General features: G+C 37.4%; 5 protein-coding genes across 8 annotated transcripts; 4 read left to right on the top strand and 1 right to left on the bottom strand.

The window, feature by feature from the left end:
* The first annotated feature begins 5890 nt into the window (after positions 1–5890).
* Positions 5891–7482, top strand: LOC117618395 (uncharacterized protein At5g39865-like). The gene is made up of 2 exons (XM_034347970.1): positions 5891–6617; positions 7369–7482. The coding sequence occupies exons 1-2, from the start codon at positions 5913–5915 to the stop codon at positions 7480–7482; spliced, it is 819 nt and encodes a 272-aa protein (XP_034203861.1). The 5' UTR covers positions 5891–5912.
* A 1035-nt stretch (positions 7483–8517) lies between these two features.
* On the top strand, positions 8518–12804 carry LOC117618784 (inactive receptor-like serine/threonine-protein kinase At2g40270). Of its 2 annotated transcripts, none has more exons than XM_034348512.1 (9): positions 8518–9051; positions 9161–9299; positions 9666–9737; positions 9841–9984; positions 10075–10215; positions 10399–10853; positions 11255–11445; positions 11538–11670; positions 11846–12804. In XM_034348512.1, exons 1-9 carry the CDS (start codon positions 8937–8939, stop codon positions 12442–12444), a joined length of 1989 nt encoding a protein of 662 aa, XP_034204403.1. In that variant the 5' UTR covers positions 8518–8936; the 3' UTR covers positions 12445–12804. The 2 variants fall into 2 exon arrangements, with proteins under 2 accessions (XP_034204403.1, XP_034204404.1); XM_034348513.1 differs by having other exon boundaries at positions 8939–9051; positions 9161–9303; positions 11846–12621.
* A 368-nt stretch (positions 12805–13172) lies between these two features.
* Positions 13173–13750, top strand: LOC117618392 (non-classical arabinogalactan protein 30). The gene has a single exon (XM_034347969.1). It carries the CDS (start codon positions 13173–13175, stop codon positions 13707–13709), a length of 537 nt encoding a protein of 178 aa, XP_034203860.1. The 3' UTR covers positions 13710–13750.
* Positions 13751–14011: 261 nt separating this feature from the next.
* LOC117619031 (probable inactive serine/threonine-protein kinase bub1) lies at positions 14012–16684 on the bottom strand. Of its 2 annotated transcripts, XM_034348850.1 has the most exons (5): positions 16466–16684; positions 16239–16383; positions 15871–16028; positions 15324–15408; positions 14012–15239 (listed from the first exon to the last, which is right to left on the bottom strand). In XM_034348850.1, the coding sequence occupies exons 1-5, from the start codon at positions 16546–16548 to the stop codon at positions 14157–14159; spliced, it is 1554 nt and encodes a 517-aa protein (XP_034204741.1). In that variant the 5' UTR covers positions 16549–16684; the 3' UTR covers positions 14012–14156. The 2 variants fall into 2 exon arrangements, with proteins under 2 accessions (XP_034204741.1, XP_034204742.1); XM_034348851.1 differs by lacking the exon at positions 16466–16684 and having other exon boundaries at positions 15871–16153; positions 16239–16254.
* Positions 16685–16921: 237 nt separating this feature from the next.
* On the top strand, positions 16922–20848 carry LOC117619508 (sorting and assembly machinery component 50 homolog B). Of its 2 annotated transcripts, XR_004584575.1 has the most exons (5): positions 16936–17638; positions 18195–18680; positions 19364–19876; positions 20289–20447; positions 20563–20848. XR_004584575.1 is itself a non-coding variant. In XM_034349483.1 (4 exons), the coding sequence occupies exons 1-4, from the start codon at positions 17108–17110 to the stop codon at positions 20370–20372; spliced, it is 1614 nt and encodes a 537-aa protein (XP_034205374.1). In that variant the 5' UTR covers positions 16922–17107; the 3' UTR covers positions 20373–20848. The 2 variants fall into 2 exon arrangements, 1 of the variants encoding a protein (XP_034205374.1); XM_034349483.1 differs by having other exon boundaries at positions 16922–17638; positions 20289–20848.
* Positions 20849–21479: the final 631 nt, after the last annotated feature.

The raw sequence follows: 21479 nt of genomic DNA, 5'->3' as shown, positions 1-21479 counted from the left end.
GTAAATAGATTTCCACCTTTGCTCGCGACCATAATATTTTGGGAGTCTAGATAACGTTTACTGTTGGTTATCTTTTTTGACTCAAGGGTAAAAATAGTATCAATTAGAGTTTTGAAGGAAAAAAAAAAACGAAAACAAACACACAAAGTTCAATATATAAAATATATTTATAAAAAATTCTTATCATAACAAATAAATACAAACTGACCTAAAGATTAATCATTGACTTCTCGATTAATCATTATTATTTAAAACGTTTGTTCCTCTAATGTAAAATGACTAATCATGATTATTTAGGTGCCTCATACTTTGATTTAGTTATATATGTATGTAAAGCCACTATTATTTATCTATTATGCACCCAAATCCATAGTGGTTTGACATGTTACGATATCATTATGTATGATGTTAATATAGACCTTGAATGTTAACATAACATGTCAAATGAGTTATGAAGAGAACATTTTCTCACTTAAATCTATTTGATGTGATAATGCTCTTGAAATCGTTGTATCTTGTGTTTTCTTTAAGGTTTTTTTTACTGTGATTTAATGGTTCTAGTACTTTTGGATTGGATTCCCCTATATGGATGTTGATGTGGATTATGAAGGGGTTTGTTGGGACTCTCACACGTACTTTTACCTTCGACTATAAACTGCATACAAATATTGTTAACAACTCCTAGATTTTTCCATCAAGTCGAGATGTGGAAAAATATAAGTTACAAACCGGTATCTTTCAGGGGTAGGTAACAAGAATGTGTAATGTTTTAGTTGTTCAAATTTGAAACTGCATACAATGATTGTTTACAGCTATGACTAGTTGGAGAAAATAATAAAATAATATATGTTGTAGAGAGAGAGAGAGAGAGAGAGAGAGAGAGAGAGAGAGAGAGAGAGAGAGCGCTTTATTACTCAGGTTTTTTAGTAGCTATGACTAGTTTGAGAAAATGATCTAACTCCAAGTACAAGTCATGTCAATCATAAAGGATCATTCCAACCAATGTCTCAAATTGCTCTATAAAGGTAGGCTCGTCTGAATGGTTTGTCTCTAACCTATTTAACAATCAAGCACTTGTAAATAGATTTCCACCTTTGCTCGCGACCATAATATTTTGGGAGTCTAGATAACCTTTACCGTTGATTATCTTTTTTTACTCATGGGTAAAAATAGTATCAATTATAGTTCTGAAGGGAAAAAAAAAAACGAAAACAAACACACAGAGTTCAATATATAAAATATATTTATAAAAGATTCATATCCTGACAAATAAATACAAACTGACCTAAAGATTAATCATTGACTTCTCGATTAATCATTATTATTTAAAACGTTTGTTCCTCTAATGTAAAATGACTAATCATGATTATTTAGGTGCCTCATACTTTGATTTAGTTATATATGTATGTCAAGCCACTATTATTTATCTATTATGTACCCAAATTCATAGTGGCTTGACATGTTACGATATCATTATGTATGATGTTAATATAGACCTTGAATGTTAACGTAACATGTCAAATGAGTTATGAAGAGAACATTTTCTCACTTAAATCTATTTGATGTGATAATGCTCTTGAAATCGATGTATCTTATGTTTTCTTTAAAGTTTTTTTTTAACTGTGAGTTATTGGTTTTAGTACTTCTTGGATTGGATTCCCCTATATGGATGTTGATGTGGATTATGAAGGGGTTTGTTGGGACTCTCACACGTACTTTTACCTTCGACTATAAACTGCATACAAATATTGTTAACAACTCCTAGATTTTTCCATCAAGTGGAGATGTGGAAAAATATGAGTTACAAACCGGTATCTTTCAGGGGTAGGTAACAAGAATGGGTGATGTTTTAGTTGTTCAAATTTGAAACTGCATACAATGATTGTTTATAGCTATGACTAGTTGGAGAAAATAATAAAATAATAAATGTTGTAGAGAGAGAGAGAGAGAGAGAGAGAGAGAGCGCTTGATTACTCAGGTTTTTTAGTAGCTATGACTAGTTTGAGAAAATGATCTAACTCCAAGTACAAGTCATGTCAATCATAAAGGATCATTCCAACCAATGTCTCAAATTGCTCTATAAAGGTAGGCTCGTCTGAATGGTTTGTCTCCAACCTATTTAACAACCAAGCCCTTGTAAATAGATTTCCACCTTTGCTCGCAACCATAATATTTTGAGAGTCTAGATAACCTTTACCGTTGATTATCTTTTTTTACTCAAGGGTAAAAATAGTATCAATTAGAGTTCTGAAGGGAAAAAAAAAAAAACGAAAACAAACACACAGAGTTCAATATATAAAATATATTTACAAAAGATTCATATCATGACAAATAAATACAAACTGACCTAAAGATTAATCATTGACTTCTCGATTAATCATGATTATTTAAAACGTTTGCTCCTCAAATGTAAAATGACTAATCATGATTATTTAGGTGCCTCATACTTTGATTAGTTATGTATGTAAAAGCCACTATTATTTGTCTACTATGTACCCAAATCTATAGTGGTTTGACATGTTACAATATCATTATGTATGATGTTAATATAGACCTTGAATGTTAACATAACATGTCAAATGAGTTATGAAGAGAACATTTTCACCTAAATCTATTTGATGTGATAATGCTCTTGAAATCGATGTATCTTATGTTTTCTTTAAAGTTTTTTTTTACTGTGATTTATTGGTTTTAGTACTTCTTGGATTGGATTCCCCTATATGGATGTTGATGTGGATTATGAAGGGGTTTGTTGGGACTCTCACACATACTTTTACCTTCGACTATAAACTGCATACAAATATTGTTAACAACTCCTAGATTTTTCCATCAAGTCGAGATGTGGAAAAATATAAGTTACAAACCGGTATCTTTCAGGGGTAGGTAACAAGAATGTGTAATGTTTTAGTTGTTCAAATTTGAAACTGCATACAATGATTGTTTACAGCTATGACTAGTTGGAGAAAATAATAAAATAATATATGTTGTAGAGAGAGAGAGAGAGAGAGAGAGAGAGAGAGAGAGAGAGAGAGAGAGAGCGCTTTATTACTCAGGTTTTTTAGTAGCTATGACTAGTTTGAGAAAATGATCTAACTCCAAGTACAAGTCATGTCAATCATAAAGGATCATTCCAACCAATGTCTCAAATTGCTCTATAAAGGTAGGCTCGTCTGAATGGTTTGTCTCTAACCTATTTAACAATCAAGCACTTGTAAATAGATTTCCACCTTTGCTCGCGACCATAATATTTTGGGAGTCTAGATAACCTTTACCGTTGATTATCTTTTTTTACTCAAGGGTAAAAATAGTATCAATTATAGTTCTGAAGGAAAAAAAAAAAACGAAAACAAACACACAGAGTTCAATATATAAAATATATTTATAAAAGATTCATATCCTGACAAATAAATACAAACTGACCTAAAGATTAATCATTGACTTCTCGATTAATCATGATTATTTAAAACGTTTGTTCCTCAAATTTAAAATGACTAATCATGATTATTTAGGTGCCTCATACTTTGATTAGTTATGTATGTATGTCAAGCCACTATTATTTGTCTACTATGTACCCAAATCTATAGTGGTTTGACATGTTACAATATCATTATGTATGATGTTAATATAGACCTTGAATGTTAACATAACATGTCAAATGAGTTATGAAGAGAACATTTTCTCACTTAAATCTATTTGATGTGATATTGCTCTTGAAACCAATGTATCTTATGTTTTCTTTAAGGTTTTTTTTACTGTGATTTATTGGTTTTGGTACTTCTTGGATTGGATTCCTCTATTTGGATGTCGATGTGGATTATGAAGGGCAACCGCTCTGGAAGGGATGAAGGCTAATCCAGAGAGAAATCATTGTCCTAGAGCCTTCCACAGTGCAAACTGGAGAGAAATCACCACCCAAGAAGAACCGTTCTAAAAGGGATGAAGGCTTGTTCAAGAATCCGGTCCCCTATGGAAAAATTACTCACAATCTCAGGAAACATTCTATACTTATGGTTTGTTTACTAATCCGTAATTGGATTAGGATGAATTGAATTGAGAAAGAGTTGGATTGAGGAGAATTAGATTCCGGATTCCTATTGAAGTTGTTTACTAAATTATATGGAATTGGGGTATAAGTGGTACTAATTACTAAAATGTCATCGTTGTTAGGTTAAAGTAGATGACAAATTTGAAATTTTAAAAATTGTGTAAGGATAGAATGAGTAAAAAAGATTAATTTCTAATGGGTTAGTTCTCCAAGAATTAGCCCAAGAATTGAATTCCTCCAAAATCAGGAATTCAATTCCTAATTTAATGTGAGGCCCACTTATTTTTCAATTCCTTGATATGAAGTAAACGCAAAAATCCTCCATATGTGGAATTCAATTTCTAATGAGAATTCCAATTCATGATTAATAAATATACTATTAATAATAATCTAATTATGAAATTATGATTTATAATATGTATAGATCTCCTAAGCACGGGGCATACACAAGTACAATCAAGAGCATTTAACATGAACATACATATATTTTGTTTTCCTTTTACCTTTATCTTTGAGTTTTGTATGTGATCAGTGCTCTATATGGAGTTGGAGGAGGGGGCTGCCTCTGGGCTGAGGACGTGAGTAATGGAATGAATAGTTAGAAAATAGAAGCGGATCCACAAGTGCGATTTCTTTTTCCTAATGTTTCCCAAATTTTCAGGAACCTAGTCCTGTAAAAGTTGCGCACTCCACACCATCATCTAAGTCTAGACATCATTAGACAGGAGGACCATAACACTTGACCAAAAGAAAAAGAAAAAGAAAACATAAACGACAATTGGGTTGGGCTATGCGAGTCCCATACAATAAGTATTAGGATCTATTTTTGAGCCCAAAGATACTTGATAGGCATTTGGGTTGTAAATGGCAATGAGGCCCAATAAGCATCTACAAAAACAACTTCCGATTTCCAATGGTTAGAGGCATTTGGATTACACCCTGTTACTTTATTTTGGTGTAGATAGGGTTTATAATTAACAACTCAAAATGACACATATATTTAAAGCTAAAAAACAGTTAATTGGGTGCATGCACGCATACCTTTTGGACCACACATTTGTGGCCTGAGCACCCAAAACTGGAAAATACAACTCTATGGTAAATTGAAATTAGCAGATATATAGAATGTCTTATGAGCAACTTAGGTAAGTCAGTCAATCCTTATTTTCATATTTTGCAACCAAGCGCAAATATACCTGGCAATTCTCAGCCCACCACACAGTTACTATTATGAAATTTGTCCTCTCAAACGAATGGAGGGGTTCCCATCCCCTTGTGAATGCCTACTAAATTCACCAAGTTCATGTACACCAATAGACTTTTAAAACTCCTTGCGATATTTCCTCTTTGAATATTGTAAAATGTTTGAAGTTTGAACTTTGTCTTTCCTGTTGGTAAAAAGAAAAAAAAACCTATACAAAGTTTCTTGTTCGATATTATTTCGCATTTCTTGGTAGCACACCAAATTAACTATTTTTAAAGCAAAATTTAATCAATAAATTTGAAAGTGGCAATGTTACCCGTTTTTGACTAACTACTATTATATTGTACGGGTAATTTTTTGATATATTCGATGTACTGTGATGAGTTGTAACATCGTATTTTTGACTGAACCGAGAACTATTTTGAAATTCTTAATTTTTTTATTTTATAAATTCTAAAGATGTCTCGTCTTCTTATATAGAACCACTTAACATCACATACTTTATTAGGGCTTCCTAATTCCTATTGTGCTTTGCTTAAATAGCCCTAAGGAGATGCCCACCAAGACACTATACAGTAAAGCACCCTTCTCTCCCGCTCCTCCCAAAAAAATCCACTCTTTTTCTCTCTCTCTCTCTCTCTCTCTCTCTCTCTCTTGAGTACCATGTGGGCACCATGGCTAAAATCACCAAGCAGGGTGCACACAGCCAGAGCTCCACGATCACAGAGAAGTTTTTCCTGCTCATCCTTCAAAGACATCCAAAACCTTTGCGAACCCCAACCCGAATCCGAAGCCCTCAGCCCGCGGAGCGCCTCCATATTGCACCGGGTCAAGATATCCACGTCAGTCCTTCGCTTGTGGGCCCACCGAAACGCGACCCCACACAGCCCCAAACTACCCGACGGTGACCAGCGCGTCGTAATCTACTACACCAGCCTTCGTGTCGTGCGCAGGACCTTCGAGGACTGCAAGACCGTCCGATCAATCCTCCGCGGGTTCCGCGCCCCGATCGACGAGCGAGATCTGTCGATGGACGTAAAATTTTTAGACGAGCTGCAGGAGATTACGGGGAATAAGACTTTGACTCTGCCAATGGTTTTCATTGGCGGGCTGTTCATTGGTGGGGCCGAAGAAGTGAAGCAGCTCCATGAGAGTGGTGAACTGAAGAGACTGATCCAAGGGCTCCCAGTGGTGGACCCCAGAGCTTGTGATTTTTGTGGAGGGCTCAGATTTGTTCTCTGTCAAAAATGTAATGGAAGCCATAAGGTCTATACTGACAAGGGCGGGTTTAGGCCTTGTACGGTCTGCAACGTCAACGGTTTGATTATGTGCCCTTCATGTTCCCCGCTGCGACGTCGACACAAGGAAGTATAACTCTCAATCCTCCAATAGATTAAACTATAAAACAAAAGAAAAAAGAAAAACACAGTTATTATTTTTCTTATTTTATGTTAATTGCATAGGTTTTTTTTTTTTAAAAAAAATTAATTGCATAGTTTTTTTTTTGCCAAAAGAATGTTAATTGCTTAGTTCAAGGGATATGAATGTGATTGATTAATGAAACAAGAATTTTATTGTATCTTGTTATTAAATAAGCATTTTGTTATTTAAAGAAACTAAATTGTCTTGTTCGATATCTTTGTTTGTTGAATGAAAGTCGGTTGTTATTACAGATATTATTTTTTGTATAAGCGATAAGATTGTTTTGGACTTTATAACTTCATATGTCATTGAAAATATTATAACTATCGGGCATTAGTTGAGTCATAACATTATAATTTGTCAGAAATTTTTTTTCTTTTCTTTTTTCAGATTTTTATTTTCCTTTTTCAGATTTTTATTTTGTCAAAACACATATTACCAGCAACATGTTGTCTTTTTAGCTTTCTAATATTCTTCTATGGGTATATAGGCGTATATTTTGGTTGGTGAGATTCAGATTATGACATTACTAAAATCAATCAAACGAAATTTTTGCTATTATAGAAGGGCTACCTAATATTACATCAAAATTGTCTTTTTTTTAAATACTATCAACTACCATACTGGCCTGCTTGGGCTATAAGTCAAGGCTTTGTTGTGGATTTTGATTAAAGGCTTCGCGGCACATGGATTTCAGTCTGGACTTTTTTCAAACACCTGGGCTGCAAACTGCTTTCATTGCACATTCCGGTTTAGAGTGCACGCAGCTCAAATGGTTCATCTGTCTGGAGCTGGACCTTTTTGCTTTTGAATTGTGAAATACGCAGCGCAGGTGTACACGCAAAGTGGTTTAGAAACCTATCAATTCCAAGAGCTGGAAGTGGGACAATATCAAATACATCATCATGTTCAATCTTTCCAGCTGATGACTATAATTATGTATATTATTCTAAACAAAATAAATTGCGGATGGATCATGGATGGTGATCTCATTAGGACTAACTTGCTAATTCTTCACTTAAAAATTCCAATATAAAAAGTTTGAGCTAGACGGCCTGATTATGTGAACTGTATGACTAATCTTATACTGGAACATAATTCATGTATTAAGGGTTGCATTTGGACCACATGGTACCCAAATGCAAACAATTTAATTCTTTGTTGTACGAATGGTCGGACAATTTACGTGAGACGTTCTACTCATTTAATCATGTATGTGTGTATAGATGAAATATGAATTACATAAATTTTTTAGCCTCCGTATAAATCTAAAATTCAATGATTTGCTCGCTATCAATCAACATAACAAGAGAGAAACTTTATTGCACAAGCACGAACCACATAAATGTACATGATCTTATTTTTAATTTTAAAACCAATCATCTTCATTATTTTCATGATTGGTTTTCTTTCCCTTTCACAACAAACTCTTATCCTACTACATTCTAAGACATAACTGAGAATTTGGGAAAACATTTTCAAGCAAAAAGTAGATGAGAATTCTGCAGATCAAATTGGGGGTCTGGTTAATTTAAAATCTTTATTTGGGCAAATGTGAAGGGCCACAAAAATTATGAAGATCCTTGTTAACCATACAAATACAAAAGAATTGTTTGGTGGAATGCTGTAAATTTCGTGGAAGGTATCATGTCGACTCAAAGACTTATCCAGAAAAGACTGTTTTACTCAGTCAATAAGATGAAGACACAAACACTGTCTCCGTCGTCTATTTATTTCCCTTTAAAAAGAAAAAAAAAAAAAACATCTTTTTTATTTTGAGCTGACGTGCTCGTTGTCTATTTGTCGATGGCGTACGGCAAAAGTCTTTTGCCGGTTCTTGACTAAAATCCAAACGCGCGCGTCTCAAGGCTCAACCTTTCCTCCATTTTCCAAGCACTCGCTTCCAAAACCCGGCGTGAGCTTTAGATCTTGGACCCATTCTCACTTGGGTTCGTTCCCTTTTGGCAATTGCTATAACCTCTGGGTTGGTTTGGTTTAATTCTCACTCCAAAAACAGATAAAAAATTAGGTCTTTTTTATTAATCAAACACTTGTATTGCAGGGTACGCGTTTTCAAACACTTCTGGGGGGTCTAAATTAGTTTGCAAGTACTAGAACACGGTTTTTGAACTTTACTCATTTGCCTTTTCAACTCTGTTTATTAAAGACAAGATCAAAGTTCTGAGCTTGGTTTGCTCTGGCTTGCCTCTGTTTGCTTTCAAGCTCGTGAAAATTTTGATTGGGTTTGCGTCGATCGTGACAAAAATGAACAAGAAGTGGAAGTTCAGTAGGTTGAAGGACCGTTTGGGGATGCTGGGTATGGTGGTGGTCTGCTTGTTGATTCAGAATTTGAGTTTTTGTTGGTCTTTGAATGATGAAGGTATGGGATTAGTTTGAGCTGCTGGGCTTTTGGTGTTGAAGTGTTTACTGTTTGGTCGTCGAGGAAGTGAAGGAAAATGTTTAAAAAGAGTTGGTTGTTTCTTGTGCAGGTTTGGCGCTATTGAGGTTTAGAGATAGAGTAGTCAGTGACCCGTTTGGTGCTTTGTCGAATTGGAACGATGATGATGGAGAGGTTGACCCTTGCTCATGGTTCGGGGTCGAGTGTGCAGATGGAAAAGTTGTGGTGTTGTGAGTAATTTTCTTTCCTTCTTTTTCCATTCATATATTGAATGATAAGTTGAGACTATGAAGATATAATTCTTAAGTTAGGAAGTTTTGAGATAGCTCAAAAACCTTTCGTCTTCTCTTTTGGCCCATGAACTGGCCATGATTACATGGGATTTTCATTGTGTTCTTAATTCAAGGACATAATAGAAGCTCTGAAAGGAAAAAATGGACATCATGAATTCTATCACAAATCAATCAAAAACTTGAACTTGATGACTAATGTCAAGTTGTTTAATATGGTAGTACTGCCATTGTTATGAACTTATCATTCATTGTTTTGCTACTTTAACCGTTTTGATTCTAAAGTTAGATGTATATGATGCACAGGAACTTAAAAGATCTTTGTCTGGGTGGAACGTTAACACCTGAGCTCAGGAACCTTGTCCATATAAAGTCTATGTAAGCATTTTTGTTATCATTGCCTCGATGTGTAATGATTTACAGTATATTTCCTTTGAGATCTTTCTCTGGTGCATCCTGCTAAACTAAAGTTTTCGTACAGTATTTTGCGCAACAATTCCTTTACGGGGATCATTCCTGGAGGGATCGGAGACTTGAAGGAATTGGAGGTGTTAGATTTAGGATACAACAACTTCAGTGGACCACTTCCGGCAGACCTTGGCAGCAATTTTTCGTTGGCAATCCTGTAGGTTCACCTGTCGAACATTCAGTTCTATCTATTCTATATCATTTTGTCCCATACATGTATAATAATCAATTTTTGCTCATGTTGCAGCCTACTGGATAACAACAGGCTTCTTGGTATCTTATCTCCTGAAATTTACAACCTGGAGATTCTTTCCAAATTTCAAGTTGATGAGAATCAGCTTTCTGGTACAGGCAGAGAATCATCTTGCAATGAAAGATCCATTTCATGGTATGTAATTTCAGTCAGGCTTTGCAGGACTAATGATGTAGGAAAAAGGGAGTTCATTACTTTTCGTCATAGAATACTCTAGTCTCAATTATATGCTCTTAGTGACTTCTCTTGAAATATTTATGTATTTAGAAATAGTGCATCTTCTGTTTTATCTGATGCTGCCTTTTATCTTTGCTATAGGAACCTCGCTCATATTGAACACTCTATTCGTGGGAGAGTGCTCCAAGCAGCAACTGTCCCTCCTTCAGAGCCTAAATTTTTTTTCAGCTTTGATTCATTTATTCCCAACAAAGCACCAACGCCAGAAGGGCCAGAACCTTCTGCTTCAGACTCAGGCCCAGATGGTCCGGCATCTTCCCCAAATACTGATGTTGCACCTGCACCATCATCCAACTCGAATCCAATTTCCCCACCTACCGCACCAGCTTCCTCACCTTCACTTTCTGCTCCAGTAGCAAGTTCCAAAAGTTTGGCATCAAAGCTTAAAGTCGCGCTATTGACTGGAGGCACAGGCGTGGCTGTTTTTCTTGCAATTTTAATCATTGTTATGTATCTTTATAAAAGCAACAAGGTAGCTACTGTCAAACCTTGGGCCACAGGATTAAGTGGACAGCTCCAAAAAGCCTTCGTCACTGGTAAGGCTTATTAAGTAACAGAAAATGTTAATTTATGTAAATCTAAATTCTATAATGATAAATAATTGTGTATGCATAATAACATCTCGGCTTCTATATCAAGTTACGTGCATAACGGGAGCGAAAAAGCATTAAGTATGACAACTTTGAGTTGTTTAATATTCTGTGAATACTGGTGATAATGGTAGGTAAATCATCTCTTCATGATGATAGTAGCTCCCGAAGTTTTAAATGGTTTGAACCTAAGGGTTTGGCAATTTGGTGCCAGCAGGTGTGTCGTGTTGCAAAGCAGGCAGATTTGCAAGTCCTTTTCCCAACCCCATCTGTTAGATACATTGTTCATGTTCATGTTGCCAGTTATGTCTCTTTTAATTAAACATGAAATCGAACTTCCATTGCAGGGGTACCAAATCTTAAGAGATCAGAGCTTGAAGCGGCTTGTGAAGATTTCAGTAATGTAATAGGTTCTTCACCAATTGGTACAGTGTACAAAGGGACATTGTCTAGTGGCGTTGAAATTGCGGTGGCTTCTCTTGTAGAGACATCTGCTAAGTGTTGGTGCAGCAATTTAGAGTTGCAGTTCAGGAAGAAGGTATTAAACAAGCGAAAGTTAGAAAATGATATGCCCGTTTCATGTGGTCTAACAGTAACAGGCCCTAATTGTTCTAATGCTTATGTTTTCAGATCAAAACATTATCAAAAGTGAGCCACAAGAATTTTGTCAGCCTTATTGGGTACTGTGAGGAAGAAGAACCTTTCACTAGAATGATGGTTTTTGAATATGCTCCCAATGGGACACTTTTTGAGCATTTACACAGTGAGTACAAAGCTACTTTTTTATTATTTACATGGATAGGCGTATGTTTATGGTAAAAAATTTCTTAGATCTTTCTGAACTTAACAGGAAACTCTTCTTAATGTCCTCCCCTTAAATGTGTGTGTTTGTGCTAATAATGCATGAGATATCTAAACTAATGTTAATGAACTTGCAGTAAAAGAAGCTGAGCACTTGGATTGGATAATGCGAATGAGAATAGCAATGGGAGTGGCCTACTGCCTTGATTATATGCACCAGCTGAACCCGCCTATAGCTCACAACAACTTGAATTCTTCATCTGTCCAGCTAACAGAGGATTATGCGCCAAAGGTCTCAGAATATAGTTTCTGGAACGAGACCGCTGAAGCTGAGAAAGAATCACCTGGCATAAAGCTTTTTAACACACCATCAGCAAACAGAGAAAGTAATGTTTACAGCTTTGGTGTCATACTGTTTGAAATGGTAACAGGCAGACTTCCTTATTCAGTGGACAATGGCTCACTTGAAGACTGGGCTTCTGACTACTTGAGAGGTGAGCAACCCCTCAAAGAAATGGTTGATCCAACTCTAGAATCTTTCCAAGAGGAGCAGCTGGATCGAATCGGAGAAGTAATAAGATCTTGCGTCCACCCTGACCCGAAACAAAGACCGCCAATGAGAGAAGTCAGTGCAAGATTGAGAGAAATAACTGGAATTTCACCTGATGGGGCAACCCCAAAACTCTCCCCTCTTTGGTGGGCAGAGCTTGAACTGTTGTCTCCAGATGGAAGCTAGAAGCTGAAGAGTCCTGATTGTAAGTATGAACACGGGCACGTTTTCATCTTCCATAACTGGCAAGGCACCAACTGTGCAGCTCCCTTAAGTTGATAGAGATTTGTATCTATGGCAGGGTGATAGAATTCTACTTGTATATAATCGAAATAGGCTGGAAAACGTAGTATTTTTGTTTAATAGTAAAATGTAAAAGAGGCATAAAAAATACATGAACCTATCAATTAGTTTCTTTGTTCATTCAACTATGATGAACTTAATGAGAAAGCACCTTTCAGAAGGCCAAACATGAGTTTTGGAAACATGTTGCTGCCTTACAAGTATTCTTGTAAGCTTTGGATATCCATGGGAAAGTTAAATCCAGATTAATTTGCACTTTTTGAAATACATTTATAAGTATTACCAAATACAACCCAAAAATAACAGACCTCGGATCATTGTGATTGCCTACAGCCAACTTACAAATAAATAAAAGACAAATCATATTATAAAGCAGGATTATTTTCATCATAAGAGAGATGGCCCTCACGTATTGGAATATTCCAGATCGTTGACATGCGACTTAGCAGCCCCCACGTCCAATAACAATACATTGTTTCACCAGATATACCAATCATCCAATTTGCTATACATACCACCCAATCCAGTCTCTCTTCATTCAACCCACCCTTGTGCTCTAAAGTCTTAATAATAAAGCTCCTGCTGCAAGTACTTTCCCTAAGTCCTAAGAAATGGCAAGCAGGCAGCTTATAATCCTCATTTCAACCCTCCTCATCCCACTGGCCTTCCCTTCCATAGCAGCCACTGAATATGACCCGAAAAAGCCTGAGGAAGCGCAGAAGAAAATCGACGTGGTGGTGGAAGGCATGATCTATTGCCAGAGCTGTGACCACTATGGAACATGGTCCTTGACTGATGCTGAGCCAATCCCTTCAGCTAAAGTCAGTGTCATCTGCAAAAACCACAAAGACCAAGTCAGCTTCTACAAGGCTTTTGTCACAGACCTTAAAGGCTACTTCTATGCTCAGCTTGAAGGCTTCAAAATGGCACATTCTATATTGGACCATCCCCTCCATGGGTGCCATGTGAAGCTAGTTTCTTCTCCTCTTGCCAATTGCAGTGACCTCAGTAATGTCAATAACGGTCTCTATGGTGCCCCTCTTCGTTCCGAAAACAAGAGATTGTTGGGTAGGAATTATGAGGCAGTTATATATGCTGCAGGGCCTTTGGCTTTCCGTCCTTCTCATTGCTCCAATACTCACTCTTGATTTGGCACACCAGCTATTCCCTGATTAATTGTCCTCCTAAATTTCAACCGAATTTGCTCCTTTCTTTCTTTTTTTCAAAATTTTATTTTCTAAATGTAACTGTATTGACATTGCAGCAGTTGTTTTGTTTCTTGAATAAATTGGTTTGTACTGCAGAGTGATGAAATGACATGTTTCATTTGCCCATTTCTTTTCCATGCTTTGACAGTGAAAGTAAATAGGGGACAAACTTAATGGCACTGTAGGCATAATTCAGCTTCGACTTAAATTGGAAACTAAGATACCAAAAGTACACAGAAACAAAAAGAAATGGCACAAACCTGTTTATGCTGAGATTTCCAAATTTCAAATACAAGGGTTAAATGGGGAACACAACTCAATACATTTTACAACAACAAATCCGAAAATCTGCATTACACACATAGCAGTTGAAAATTGAAATTGTTCCTAAAAGTCCAAGGGCATTCCAAACATCTTATTGATCTCATCCATGGCCTCCTTTGTTGTTACAGTGGCCTCAAACAAATCAGCATCTCTTGATCTTCGTGGTAAATCTGGCATTTTCTTCTCTTGTTTATGGTCCAAGTTATCATCAGGAAGTATAGAAAAGCCACCAAAATCATTTTTTCTATCTATTCCTTTGTCCTGCTTCTTCACTCTCCTCTTCCGTACAAACTCCATTGGCTTCCCAAACATGTTATTGATATCATCCATGGCTTCCTTTAAGTTGATTGTGGGGTCTACTAAACCATGGTGGCAAACATTTTCCACCTGTGGCTCATCCGAAATGGTAGACCCAACAAACCTACAAACCATGGTATCCTCTCTAAACCTTGGTTGAGATGAGCCTCCAACATCCAAATCACCAGAGCTTTCACCTGGAAGATCTTTTGGATTTGGAAACACAAAAACATTTCCATGTGAAGCAGGTGAGGTAGAATCTTCTGTCGAATTTTGGACATCACTCTGATCAGGGCTATCTTTATTATCATCAATGAAAATGTTCAAAGGTTCTTGGAGAGACTGCTGGGTAGCAGTTCTCCTATGCTGCAGCACTGGCAAACTCAACTCTTCGATTTTATCTTCAGATTTGCCTCTATTATCCAAGTTTTCATCAACAAATACCTTGAATCCGTTTCCCAGATTATCGTCCCTCCTTTGACATTGGCGTGATTTTCTACTAACTGGAGCTGTCTCTAAAGGCTCTCGAAACATGTTATTTATGGCGCTCATGGCCTCTTTCATGTTTATTGTAGGATCCACCAATCCATGGTGACATGCATCTTCTGCTTCAGACTTTCCAACAACGGCAGTGTCTACAAACTTCGCCACAACTGTATCATCACTGCCAAACATCCTGGATTCATCTGACCCTATTTTAGCAGTCACTTGATGCTTACTTATATTTGCATCATGCTCAGGTTCTATAGGCCTGGCCCCAGTCCTGCACGCATTTTCTTTGTTCCTTTCTCCACTTGGAGGGATACTCCTATCTGACAAAGGCCTTTTTGTTGTTCTCTTTTCCTGGCACTGTAGAACATTGTTCTAGGGTTATAGTCTGACCAACAGAAACTAAAATTGCTATATGAGTGAAAAAAGAGGGAAGGAAACTACCTGGTTGCGGTGTCTCCTGTGTCTCTCCAGGCGACGAAGGAACTGCTCATACGATTTCTCTAACTCTCCAATGGGCTCTGCAAGCCTGTTCAACAGTTTGTAAGAAGTAAATACAACAGCCTAAATACAACAGCCGTTCAAGTTTCAGAGACATACATACCACTTTAACCTTTGAAGTAGCTATTGCAATGGGAGGAACAAATAGTCCATTTCAAACCATTAGCATCAAAGAAAACAACTCGTTTGATAAAAGCGGCAACTAATACATGTTAAACCGATTGGGAAAATGAAATGTGTTCTATCTCAATTATAAAGCACTTTAGGTCAAGGATCAACTAGACTTCTGAACATTCAAGTTACTGTCATTTATAGGCCAAATGTCTGACGTCTACTATAAATTTGAATTACAAATTGTCATCCAAGCTGCAAATTAGCTAAACAACTTAACCAATGCTACAAAATAGAAGGAAAAGCCAGTATGGCTTTATTTCTTTCAGACACTGAGAGCATCATAATACACTCAATAAACAAAATGCTGAATACTTACTTTTGCACTCCCAAGTGGTACATCTTTTCAGCCTCTTCAAATTTCTTGTTCTTTTCATAGTAGAGAGCATATGCCTGATAGAATAGAGAGTGCTTTGTCCCAATTTGGTTAGCCTCCATTGTTCTCAACAATGCTCTCGGATCATCTACAAAATCCATCTACTCCACAAAATAAAACAAAAAAGAAAAAATGTAAAAACCGAATGTTTACCCAACTCCACTGGACTGATCCTTGTGCAATTATTTGCATAAACTTCCAAAACCATCCTCCCTCAAATTTCTCACTGACCAAACAGTAACAAAGAAATGAAGAAAAATCTACACGTCCCAGAAACCCATCATCACAAAGAAAGGGGACAGATAAGTTACCAACTTTAACCAAACTCGAATGTAGCGTAAGTCATTTCGATATCGCCGATCGGACTCGAAAGTCTGTGCGCATTTCTGCAAGAAGCGAGGCAGCTTCTCCTTTAGAGTGTGAGGTGGGAGTGAGTCGTTCATTCTTCGAATCCCTCTGCAACCACATTATATAAGCAGAAGGTTAAAGAATACAATCTCAAATGATGGGGATGAAGAGATGCGGGTGATAAGGGTACCTTAGCCAAGGGAGAAGAGGGTCTTTGCCGGAATAGGCTTTGATTTCTGCGATTAACGATGTGAAGAGATCGTTGTTGGCCATGGATGCTGGTAATGTTGGTGGTGGTGGTGGTGGAGCCGGAAGAGGAGGAGGAGGGAGGTTTTATTTGAATTTGAATTAAGGAGCCCTTTCACCCAAGGTCCCAGAAAACGACCCGGGAAAGCCCAGCCTAGCCCATAAATCATTCAATGATCTGAGCCCTTTTGGGCTTTAGGCTGAAACTTTTTCTATTTTCTATTCTCTATTTTCTTGTAGTAACTAGAAAATCAAAATTGCTTTACAAATCCTAAACTCTAAATAACAAAATATGAGAAGTATAAATTTAAAACATAATAGTAATTGTAATCTCTACGACAATTTTTAATATGTATTAGATATGCATGAAAAAGAGTATCATCACATTTACAATAAAATTACATTGCTTATTGAAAATAAAAAAAAGGCTTCCAAGGCGCGAAAGAAAAAAGGCTTCGAGGGCCCAAGAGAAACAGAGTAGGCCTCACACAATCACTACACACTGCAGCAGCAACTGTTGAGTGGCCTTCAAAATTCAACAGCACCGCCGCTCGTTTCACCCATTCCCACCCCTATCTCTCCCCCAATGGCAAACTCAGACTCCGAAAACCAAAACCCTAATAACGACCACGACGACCAACGTCCCTCTAATGTCACCGTCGACGACGAACCCGAACCCGACGAAGTCGATGACGACGAAGACGACGAAGGCGAAGACGAAGACGACCAAGAGCCATCTCTGCCACGAAATCCCCTCTCCGAGGAGGCACGGTTGCGTGCGGAGAAGTCCAAACTGGAGAACCTGGTCCACCGGATGTCGACCGAGCGAGTCGATCTGAGGGTCCACGATCTTCTGATCAAGGGCAACACGAAGACTAAGGAGCACTTGATCGAGGCCGAATTGGAGGGGATTAAGAAGGCTACCACCATGCAAGAGCTGCTCGAGGCCGCTGGGATTGCCAATGCGAAGCTTCAGCGGCTGGAGATATTTGATTCGGTTCGGATCACTCTTGATTCAGGCCCGCCGGAGCTTCCTGGAACTGCCAATGTAATTGTGGAGGTCGTTGAGACCAAGAGCCCGATTTCCGGAGAAATCGGTGCTTACACGAAGCCGGCGGTACGCTTTTTATTTGGGTGTATTCGTATATATACGTTTTGTTTTGCTGAATTGGTGACATTAGGGTTTAGTACGTGGAATTGCTATAGGACTGTCTGGTTGCTGAGGAATTGGTCAAAACGAAAATGTGGATGGTATTCTAGATGAACACAAGTATATGCATGTATTTATTATACTTTCATGGACTTCTTAAACGGGCTTAGCTTACTTTAGGACTGTGAATAGCAAACTCTGATTATAGAGTTCAAATGTGAATTCAAATATGCATGGTGTAATTATTTGCACAAATAGGAGTGAACGAGATGGCGTATGTGTAAAATTTATCTCACATATCCACAAATATAGCGGTAAACATGATTGTGTCTATACTCCCAGTTAGTCGGTTTTAAGGCTCATGATATTGTTTTATCAGGAGGTGCATTTTTAGTGATGAATGCACATATGGAAGCTAAGATGCCAAATATGTTCTGTTCTCTTGTTTTTAAATGCGAACATATGTATGTATTAACCATGCTATCCCTCATATGACTTACAGAGTTGTATAATATTTTTGTAGGCTAGGTCTTGGACAGCTGAAGGATCAGTTAAGTTCAAAAATCTGCTTGGATATGGGGATTTGTGGGATGGTTCTTTGGCATATGGTCCCAGCCAAACATCGGAGTTAAGTGCTGGTGTGTTTTTGCCCAGATTCAAAGGTTTTTTAACTCCTGTGACGGCACGCGCGTTCCTGCTTTCCCAAGATTGGCTGGAGTTCTCTTCTTATAAAGAGCGCATGTTGGGGCTCTCTCTTGGCTTATTTTCATCCAAGCACCATGATTTGGTATACAATCTTGGTTGGCGTACTCTGGCAGATCCATCACAAATGGCCTCTAGGTCAATAAGAAGGCAGCTCGGTCATGGCTTACTTTCATCTATCAAGTACACATTTAAGATTGACAGAAGAAATTCCACTTTGAGGCCAACTCAAGGTTATTCATTTGTTTCTTCTAGTCACATTGGTGGCATTTCACCCGATCATCGGAGTATGCGGTTCTTGCGGCAGGTTTAGTACACATTCTCTGCTTTCTTTTGGTTCTCTGTTGACTATCAAGCAACTAGCTGCCTGCATTTGAATTGCAATTGATTTTGTATTTTTGTTCATGGAATTCATGTGGTCAAATTGTTAAAAAAATGTTATAATTTCTTTTATCATGTTGGGATTCTACTGTTGTTTAGTCTCTCATATGACTCTGGCAAGTTTAATTTCTCTTTAAGCCTAAAAGATGAAGGTAAAAGGGAAAGAAAATACATGTATGTTCATGTTAAATGCTCTTGATTGTACTTCATATATCCCCTGTGCTTAGGAGATCTATAAATATTATAAATCATAATTTCATTATTAGATTATCATTAAGTATAAAATGTTTCACGGGATTGTGATTAAGTACTGAGATGTTTCTGATATTTCCTGTCTGGACTGGCTCTTCTATTTCATATTCTTGGGTGATAACCATTACTGCAGTCCTATTTTTCTAGTAGGCCATCTGAGAAGCCCCTGTTGTGGACTTAACACATTATGCTTTGTTGTGCAAATTACCGATAATTTTTAGAAGATTCAAATAAGATGATCTATTGTTATGGCTATATGTGGATTTTGTAAAGAACCAACTTAAGGATTGCCCTATTTCCACTTTTTTTCTTCTCCTATTATGATTATTAACTTTCTTCTCTTATTGTTTGCTACAGGAGTTTGATCTTCGTTTTGCCGTCCCATTTGGATTTTATCATGCTGCACTTAACTTCGGGATCTCCGCAGGAGTAATTTTTCCGTGGGGGACTGGATTCTTGAACAAGCCCTCATCCCTTCCAGAGCGGTTCTTCTTGGGTGGTGATTTCTCTCCAGTTTGCACTGTGGGTGGCCCTACGACAGTGTGGGGATTCAAGACAAGGGGACTAGGACCTACTGAACCAAGAAGGCATGTCACAGATAATTCCACTGATGAGAATTCAGAATCGTCTGGAAGAGATTCTATTGGAGGAGATCTTGCTGTTTCTGTGTTTGCAGACATTTCATTTGATCTTCCACTTCGGTGGTTAAAAGAACATGGGGTCCATGGACATATTTTCGCAGGTGCCGGGAATCTCGCAAAATTGACTGAGAACGAGTTCCGGAACTTTTCTGTCCCGAAGTTCCTTCAGTCATTTCGAAGTTCTGTAGGAGCTGGGGTTGTTATCCCTACAAAATTCTTCCGCCTTGAGGTTAGTTATATAATCTTATTTTTAAATAAAAAAAACAATAAATTTAAGTTCTGGTTTGGGCTGTAAATCTGATTTTTTTTGGGAGAAGAAGGGTTGGGAGGTGTAGCAATCAAATTTTCCATTAACTGATCTTCTATTGTGCTGGGGCAATTACGATAGGGGTGGGTAATTATGAATCAGGAATGCTTTTGAAATATTTGGAAGTGGTTGTGATTAAATGGTCTGTTCTTGCGTGAGCCGCACAAGTTAACTCCATAAAAGTGAGAAATGTGCATGTGCCTGTCTTCATGTGTGTGCTTGCTATTTTGACCCGAGTTCATGTGTATGTGTTTGGTTCTTGTTTTTCATTTGGTTGCCTAGTTAGCAGATCCCTATGGTCTTAGGTTTTAACAAGCTTGATTTTTGTTGTCAGTGCAACTACTACTATATACTGAAGCAATATGAGCATGACCGTGGGAAGACTGGCTTTCGCTTTAGCATCTCAGCTCCATCATAGAATCTGGGATTCTATTTTTCTTATGATATTTAATGTTCGGCTAAACTTGAGGTGACACAAAGCATGTCGTTTCAGGTATCTGAGGTTTTTTTTTCTTCCGGATTGACAGCCCCACTTGTTTGCTTAGAATATGAGTTGAGACAGCTTTACAATATTCCTTTGTACTTCCAACTTAAAACTAAAATTTCAGGAAGCATGGTGCTTTATGCTGCGCATATGGAGGAAATAACATGAGATTTCAGGTGCTGGAATATATATTGGCTGCATTTGATTAAGACAGTTAGAACATCATGGAATCGTCTGATATTCCAACAAATTTTTTTCATACAATTTATTTCTAGCCCTGTACGTTGATCCTTATCTTGCCAAAGTATGTTGAATATATTCCCCGTTGAGATCTTCTATTGCTCGTCACTTGAACTTACGGAAGTAATTTTTGTTTTGGTTTTTCAATTTTGATGCTTTTTGTTGTTTTACTTCTTGAATAATAGGTTACATATTTTAAGTATCTCATATCAATAGTGATTAGAGATCCATTGCTCTGATCACAATGGCAGCACCTTGGGTTACTTCGGCACAGCCCAGCATCCACAAATCCCAAACACAGCACATCTTTGTTCACTTGCACCATTGAATTTGCTACAAACACACTCTCTAGTACACTCTCACTCTGCAACACAAAATCAATGGAAGGCACAGCCGATGTGGATTGAATTGAAGCATACTCTGAAGGTGCTACAGACGCCACCCTAGGAATTTGATAGGAAGAGCAAGGGAGGAGAGGGGTGGCTCAGGTTTGAGATAGAGACAGAGGGTTGGAAAATTCTTTAATTTTCTTTTTGAACTCTTTTTTTGTTTTTTTTCACAATTTTGTTTACTTAAATAATTAATTTGGATAATATTTTTGGATAAGATTTTTGGGTTCCTACGTGTCAATACTATTCATATCGGATAAGATTTTCGGTTTCAAATTTCAGATACATTTCAAAATTCAAGTTTCAGATAAATTCAAAATGTCAAATTTCAGATACATTTCGAAATTCAAATTTCAGATAAATTTGAAATTTGAAATTTCATTTGAATTTCAAATTTCAGATAAGATTTTCA

The sequence above is a fragment of the Prunus dulcis genome, chromosome 2 (genome assembly GCF_902201215.1).
Source record: "Prunus dulcis chromosome 2, ALMONDv2, whole genome shotgun sequence".
NCBI classification, from domain to species: domain Eukaryota; kingdom Viridiplantae; phylum Streptophyta; class Magnoliopsida; order Rosales; family Rosaceae; genus Prunus; species Prunus dulcis.
This window is presented reverse-complemented; position numbering and strand designations above follow the sequence as displayed.

Excerpts from the sequence above, each read along its gene's own strand:
- LOC117618395 (XM_034347970.1), top strand. The coding sequence starts at position 5,913 with ATGTGGGCACCATGGCTAAAATCACCAAGCAGGGTGCACACAGCCAGA. Across the intron at positions 6,618-7,368 it reads TGCGACGTCGACACAAGGAA|TCTGGACTTTTTTCAAACAC; the intron begins GTATAACTCTCA and ends CATGGATTTCAG.
- LOC117618784 (XM_034348512.1), top strand. The coding sequence starts at position 8,937 with ATGAACAAGAAGTGGAAGTTCAGTAGGTTGAAGGACCGTTTGGGGATG. Across the intron at positions 9,300-9,665 it reads GATGGAAAAGTTGTGGTGTT|GAACTTAAAAGATCTTTGTC; the intron begins GTGAGTAATTTT and ends TATGATGCACAG. Across the intron at positions 10,216-10,398 it reads AATGAAAGATCCATTTCATG|GAACCTCGCTCATATTGAAC; the intron begins GTATGTAATTTC and ends TCTTTGCTATAG.
- LOC117618392 (XM_034347969.1), top strand. The coding sequence starts at position 13,173 with ATGGCAAGCAGGCAGCTTATAATCCTCATTTCAACCCTCCTCATCCCA.
- LOC117619031 (XM_034348850.1), bottom strand. The coding sequence starts at position 16,548 with ATGGCCAACAACGATCTCTTCACATCGTTAATCGCAGAAATCAAAGCC. Across the intron at positions 16,384-16,465 it reads CCTCTTCTCCCTTGGCTAAG|AGGGATTCGAAGAATGAACG; the intron begins GTACCCTTATCA and ends ATGTGGTTGCAG. Across the intron at positions 15,240-15,323 it reads ACAGGAGACACCGCAACCAG|TGCCAGGAAAAGAGAACAAC; the intron begins GTAGTTTCCTTC and ends AATGTTCTACAG.
- LOC117619508 (XM_034349483.1), top strand. The coding sequence starts at position 17,108 with ATGGCAAACTCAGACTCCGAAAACCAAAACCCTAATAACGACCACGAC. Across the intron at positions 17,639-18,194 it reads GTGCTTACACGAAGCCGGCG|GCTAGGTCTTGGACAGCTGA; the intron begins GTACGCTTTTTA and ends ATATTTTTGTAG. Across the intron at positions 18,681-19,363 it reads GTATGCGGTTCTTGCGGCAG|GAGTTTGATCTTCGTTTTGC; the intron begins GTTTAGTACACA and ends TGTTTGCTACAG.